The sequence below is a fragment of the Nelumbo nucifera genome, chromosome 4, assembly GCF_055504915.1.
Source record: "Nelumbo nucifera cultivar China Antique chromosome 4, China Antique-T2T, whole genome shotgun sequence".
Taxonomy (NCBI): Eukaryota; Viridiplantae; Streptophyta; class Magnoliopsida; order Proteales; family Nelumbonaceae; genus Nelumbo; species Nelumbo nucifera.
This window is the reverse complement of record NC_142652.1, coordinates 78,995,576-79,002,525: the sequence shown is the minus strand read 5'-3', so window position 1 is coordinate 79,002,525 and position 6,950 is coordinate 78,995,576. Positions and strand designations below refer to the sequence as shown.

Genomic DNA, 6,950 nt, shown 5'->3' with positions numbered 1-6,950 from the left:
AATTTCGTAATTTTGTAAATTTTCCGTCTGGGATAATGATCGAAGGGAGGTTTTTGTCAAGGTTTTTAAAGGGGAGGTATTTGTTAAAATGAAAATAGGAAGGTTTTTATTATTGTCAGAAAATTCAGGGGGAGGTTTTAATATTTTACCCAAAAAAAATTAAATTTGATTTTATTTATACTTGTTTACCGTTGGCAAAGTTCAAACATTTGAATTTCTACGCAGGACGGCCGCTCTGAATTGGGTCTCGGACTCTCGGCGAGTGAGAGAGCGTGAGGAACAGGGAAAGAGATGGGGGAAAGAAAAATCAGACCTGGTTCTGGTTCCAGACCTTCTAGTTGGTCATGGGCAGACGAGGTAGAAAAAGAAGAAGAAGAAGAAGCTCAACTTCAGCGCCTTCAGCAGCTGAAACCCAATCCCTTTGGCTCTGCAAGGCCTAGAGAAGTTGTTCTAGAGGAGAAAGGAATCGACTGGAGAAAGATGGATCGAAAACTACACGAACCTTCAAATTTAAGGTATTCATTTCCATTTCGAGTTTGGTTTTTGGATTTATTCCTGGTCACAGTTTGCTGTTTTCTGCTTGTTTCCCTTTCATTTTATTCTTTTTTCTTCTCTTGTTTAGTGAAGAACCAAACATTATGCTTTCTTTTGGGGTTCTCTTGGGATGAGCTAGAGTTTCTCAAATCTATGAATGGTTGTGATCCAAAGCTTTGGGCTTGCCTGGATTAGGCCAGACTGGACAGAGAAACTGTGCCCATGATTCCCATTTTTATTTCAAACATAGCTTGAAAAAAAAAATTAACATTCTTTGCCTGCTTTAGGGAGAATATTGTTTTAAAGGAAAATATTCCAGGACCAACACTACCAGCGAATAAAAAGCAGCAATTTCCCCCAAGGAACAAGGCCCCCGAACAGAATGTCACAAGATATGGTTGTGATAGAAGCAGAGCAGCTCCATTGTTGCCTCCAACTATTCAGAATCTTGGCACCTCTGTTCCACCTTTGATGTATCCACCTAAAAATGTCACGGAACTGGTGGAGGGGATGCAGCAGAAGCCTCACAACTCCGACAGATTGGACAGTCACCAACGGTTCTTCCAAAAGCCTGAGAGGCAACATGAACCCCACATCCAGAGGCAGAGAGAGAACAAGACCCATGAACAGGGGACGCAGTGGCCTTACAACAAGTCCAATGGACTGAGACTTCTCAGTAGCCGAGGTCCTTCATCCCAGAGATATCTCCAACATCCCGACAATGTGGAGGACTTAATGGGTCAATCAATTGGGACAGCCCATAATATGAGAACCATGAATATATCGTCAGCTCATAGAGAAATCAGAGATTGGGAGAACATGGATTCTGGCTATAAAAGAAATAACTGTGGACACAGACTGATGGGTCATCCGGCAGCAAATGACATTATCGCAAGGCCTTTCCCCAGTCATGATTGGAGATCATCTACTGATGAGAGTGGTTGGGGAAACATGAAAGATGAATACAGAAGAATGGAATATGCTGAAGAGTTAATGGACCCACCGCTAGCAGAGGACCGCTTCCCAGTGGTAAATTGTGGTAGGAGAGGACCGCTTCTGAAAAATGAGAGAGTGCGGAGATTAGGTGCTGATGAGAGCGGTTGGGGGAACATGAAAGATGAATATAGAAGAACGAAGTGTGTCAGGGACCAAGAGCATTTTGAAGCTTTAGCTGATGGAGTGGGGTGGATGGACGAGTCCAATTTGAACTTGGGCAGACCTGGTTTTGGAGGGCATCGTAGAGGTAGAAGGGTAAGATCTGCAATGGAGGACGAGTGGGAGAATATGGAAGGCAACAGACAACCGAGAATTGCCAGAGGGAAGTTTGTGGATGGAGGGAGAGCAGGAGCCAGTCACAATCTGACAGCAGAGAGTGTTAACAGGAAATACAGGAAGAGAAGTAATGGAAGCAAAATATAACCGAGAATTGCCAGAGGGAAGTTTGTGGATGGAGGGAGAGCAGGAGCCAGTCACAATCTGACAGCAGAGAGTGTTAACAGGAAATACAGGAAGAGAAGTAATGGAAGCAAAATATAACTAACAGTCCAAGAAGAATTTGTTCATTTCTTCCCCTCTCGCTATTTATTTATGTAGGAAACTAGCAAACAGGCTAAGCAGTGTTATCTGTGTTATCTTATTTTACGGAAGAAGTATCTTGATGTGATCTATTTTTTCTGTTAAAGTAACTTTTATTAATGCAACTAATTTTAAGGTTTCTAAGAACGTCCCTAAGCCCTTTTCTGTCTTCTGACTTTCTTCTCTCTTTGTCATTTTTGGGCGGGTGAGTTAAATGTGTAGGGGCGGGTGAGTTAAAGAGGATTACTACAGCCCACAGGATATTGAATTTGCTTTAATATTGAACATATGAACAACGTATCTGCTCTGCTAGCAAATAATCACTCAGGGAAATCACTCGTTCGAATGGATAATCTTTCATGAATCCTTCCTTCTACCGAGTTATCGGGACTCGGGACTCGATCCGCTAAGTCAAGCGGTGACAATGGTTATATTTGCCACCTAAAGGAACAAAGCAAAACCAGAATCCTCTTTCTGCATCAGCCACAAGAGTACTGCATGATCAACGATATACCAGAATTCATGGAAGGTCAAATGAATTAGACACAGTCCAGAGTCAGGATGCCAACACAATTGTGTAAATCAAGCTATATAATAATCATTAGGGGTGTCAATTGGACTCGATTGGTCCAATGTGAGTGAAGTACCACTTTCCAATCCAATTCAATGAATAATTTGGACCAGTCCAATTTAAAGTTTGGACCGTCCAATCTATTCAAATTCATTTTGATTTAAATTGGTTTCAACCCAAAAGCCAGTCTATTGATACATATATTCTTATCTTATATCAATGGACCAGATATTGGCTTAATCCAACCCAATCCAATATAACAGATCAGGCCGCAATCCAATCTAATAAATATTTGGACCGGATTGATCCAACTTAATATGTCTTATTAATCCGTCCAATCCATGCAAATTAATTTTGGACCAGATGGGGTCCAATCCAAAACCAGTCCATTAACACCCTTAATAATCACAAGTGAACACACCATTGTTCTTTACACATAGGACCCTGACATGTTCGCTTGTGATTGGTTACATGGCCTGGTTCACATGCAACAGATCCTGTGTCTTACATAACTAATCATGACTTTACGAGTGAGACCACCACCCCAATGAACTTAAGATGATCTCTTGCAAGCAAAAGTTTTACTCACATAGCATTGAGCTGCATATTAAGAATATTTTCTATATATGTATATTAAATTTATAAGAAAATGTTTCCAATGTGCAACTGGATTCCCATGGTTTCAGTCTGTACAGAATTTTTGCTTGCAAAAAATCATGTAACTAGCTAGTTAATATTGCAGCAGTAGTATGACCATATGAGGTTAGAAACATGTTACACTGATATTTAGGGTGCATTTGGTTGCAATGCAAATCTAGGTAGTCCAAATAATTTAGATGCAAATTCTGATTTATTTTTATTTCAAAATTTACCTTATTTTTTATTATAATAAAAATGGAGTAAAATAAAACCTTAAGTAAAATAGAATAAAACCCAAAACAAAATTGCACTGCAGCCAAATGCAGCCTTAATTAACTGGCTGGAATCCCAAAAAGGTCTATAATGGGCCATTGAATTCAGTTCGCATCAAGTAGGCACATGTAAGCATGGTAAATGAGCATTTAGAAATTATTTTGACACCTGTCCCTTAAAATATCAGGCTGACATGGTTTTTCACGATTGGCGTATCCTCTAGGCCCTTGCAGGATTCTGATTCCAGGAACAAGGAGAAAAGGGCTCAAACATCTTCATACAGTCATGCTGATCCAATTTAATTGAACATAATTATTCAACTTCTTATGTTACAGAAAAGAAAACAAGACACTGACCAAGAACAGAAAAAGATTGCATCTAAGAACTTGGAAGAAAAAGGAATTTGGTTGGTTTTTGGGGACTGGGAAGCATTGCCTCCTAAGTCCTAACTTTCTTCTAGTCCCCGTCCCGATTCCCAAGTATTCTAATCTATCTCTCTCTCATTTTATAGATAGCTAAGGCCTAAGTTGAGGCCCATTACAGCAAAGAACATAAAGAAACAAAATAAGACACACAGTCTATGGAACGGTACATCAGGAGTCCTTTCAAGAATCTGCACCTTCTGACCTTCCCCAGACATAGAATCAAGTCTTGGACCGATTTAATCCCTTTTCTTTTGTACAATTTTCTAAATTTGTTAGTTAGGCTCACCCCCACAATTTCTTTAAATATAATAGAATGAATTATAGTATGCAACTATGCATAAGCACCTCTATCAAACAAAGAGAACAATCACAGGGGGCAAATATCCATCATTTCTTATAATTATAGATCCCCTACAACCGAAGGGCAAGAAATAAAATTCTTGATGAACAACATACTCAGTCCAAACCAGTGTTTTAAAACTGCAAGGTGCAAAAAAAGCGCAAGGGCCATTTTGTGCCCAAGGAACGAGGCGCAAGGCAAGGCATACGCCTTTTTGAAGCATTGTGCAAAAATGCCAAAAAAATTAATATATTAAACACATTATTAATTAAAAATATAAACTTAAATTTTAAAATAAATATTTTAAAAAAACTATTATCTCAAATAAAATACATAAACATAACATGGAAGGTTCAAAATTTCGATACGTATCGGGTCGTACCGGTGGCTTCCCAAAACACCCCTATAGGAGGTGTTTCAGGGTCTGACCTGGTTTAGAAGGTAGAAGGGCCTTAAACCGACCCCTCTGAACCAGTTGGAGAAGAAAAAGTAAAAATAATAATAATAAAAGGCAAGCCACAATACAGGCCGATATGCCCGTACTGGCATATCAACCTGTATTGATATTTTAAACCTTAATAACATGTAAAACATATTTAAAAATAAAATCAATTATAACATATAGAACATATTCAAGCATGTAAACTCTTAATCTCTTTATTTTTTTCCCAACTGCATTACTTCAAATAATTAATGTGATGTTAAACATTATGCATTCTTAATTCTACGAGCCACCTTTGTACCAAGCCCCTTAGGCAAGCCCAAACAAGTCCATATCAGGGTCTTAAATTCTTAACCCTATAAAAAATGGTTTTATAACTTTAAGTGTCTTTTAGAAATATCTTTATGAACAAATGAGCAACATTAGCAAATATAGGGTTTTCAAAAATACAGATAAAAAATGCACAGATTTTCAAAAGGCACAAGGCACACCAGGCACACCATGCATCTTTTTCAAAGTGCTGCACCTAAGACCTAGACGAGGCACATACCCTAAAATGCATCTCACATGTGCACCTCAGACGTGTCTTTTAAATCACTGGTCTAAGCCAATTAAAAAAAAAATTACAGTAAGTTACATAGCAATAATAACCTCATTATTATTAACTTAACAATTTAAAATTGGAATGCTCAATTCCTCTCACCTGTTTGGTTCAGATGGGAATCGGATTGGAATTGGCTGGAATGGACATTCTCTCAAATGACGGAATGTCATTCCTAATCAGATTCCAATTCCACCCAACCAAACAGTTTGAATTTGATTGGGCCATTCCGATTCCACACCCCTATTCCCTCGAACCAAACGGAACCTAAATGAATCTCGTGTCTTAAAACAAAATCTAAAATAGCCACACTGTGGTGTTATTAAAATGCAGAGGGAAACCACAACTGAAATCATTTCATCTAAGTAGTTTCGAAGCACCATGCAAAATTTGTGCATACTTAACAACCCAAGAGACGTCTGTGTGACTGTGACGAACATGCAGAACCTGTAGAAACTAAATGTTTAGGGTTTTTTTTTTTTCATTTTCTCCTTCAACTTCTTCAACAGTAGCATGGTTCATGCAAATAACAAGAATCAAGAAATGTACGTAGCGTTCATATTAATTATGCACATGTTGTTGGGACTTTATAAAACTTAGTCGTATTTTTAATAAATTTCGCCATTGTGTGAATGGGATCAGTGAAGCAAAGAGTTTCATAAATTATTGAGTCAAGTCTAAGAGATCGCTACAATGCTCAAACGAGCCACTAATCAAGGTTCTTACTATTTTTTTTCTCTCTCACCCTTCTTGTTTTCTGTTTCCTTCAAGAATTCAAGAAAACCTCCGATGTCTAAAAATATAAATAAAATTTAAGAAAAGATAGAAAATATACCGAGAGGGTAAAGGCCTCCAAAGCCTCCAATCCCCGAAACCATCTTCGAAATTCTTCGGACTAGCTCCGACCCTGCATCTATGTCGACGCCGGCGTCCTTGTATGTCAAACCTTCTCCATCATCACTCCTTTTCGAGTTTGAAATTACTGAACTTCTGTTGATTATTCGTTTCGTTCTCAAATCGGCGGCACCGGTGGAATGCGTCTGAAACCTCTGGGAGAAGCAAATGAAGTTTGGTTTGCAAGGATAAGGTTTTGATAAGTAAGATTTATGTTGGGAAGGTCCGTTGGAACCAGCAACTGCAACGCAGTGTACAACTTCTGCATTTGTTGCGCTGCTCAAATTCATCGCGGCGAGGGATGGCAAATTTGCGAGGGAAAGTTGGAACGGAAAACTAGCGAGTAATGAGATGGACAAGTCTAGTCTAGTTGAAAAAAGATACTCTCGTCTCGTCTCGTCTCGTGCATAGAGTTGTAAATCGGGCTGTTTCGTGTATAGAGGTGTAAATGATCGGGTCCAACGGCTAGTTTCAGCTTATTTTTTGGGGTGTTACAACAACTGGTATAAACAATCATATTAGGGGGTATTTCTGTATTTTGTTTATGGGATTGAAAAATAACATAAATACCCCCCAATAGCTATAGATGAAATAAATTATTGTTATTTTTGTATTATAAAAAGTTATTAAAAGTATTATAAAATATAAATAATTAA

At 38.4% G+C, this 6,950-nt stretch overlaps 1 protein-coding gene across 1 annotated transcript; it reads left to right on the top strand.

Annotated features, from left to right (window-relative positions):
- The first annotated feature begins 203 nt into the window (after positions 1–203).
- On the top strand, positions 204–2,256 carry LOC104605124 (uncharacterized). Its single transcript, XM_010269749.2, has 2 exons — positions 204–515; positions 822–2,256. The coding sequence occupies exons 1-2, from the start codon at positions 292–294 to the stop codon at positions 1,951–1,953; spliced, it is 1,356 nt and encodes a 451-aa protein (XP_010268051.1). The 5' UTR covers positions 204–291; the 3' UTR covers positions 1,954–2,256.
- The last annotated feature ends 4,694 nt before the right edge of the window (positions 2,257–6,950 follow it).

Coding starts and splice junctions, on each gene's coding strand:
- LOC104605124 (XM_010269749.2), top strand. CDS start 292: ATGGGGGAAAGAAAAATCAGACCTGGTTCTGGTTCCAGACCTTCTAGT. Junction 516..821: donor CACGAACCTTCAAATTTAAG/GTATTCATTTCC, acceptor TGCCTGCTTTAG/GGAGAATATTGTTTTAAAGG.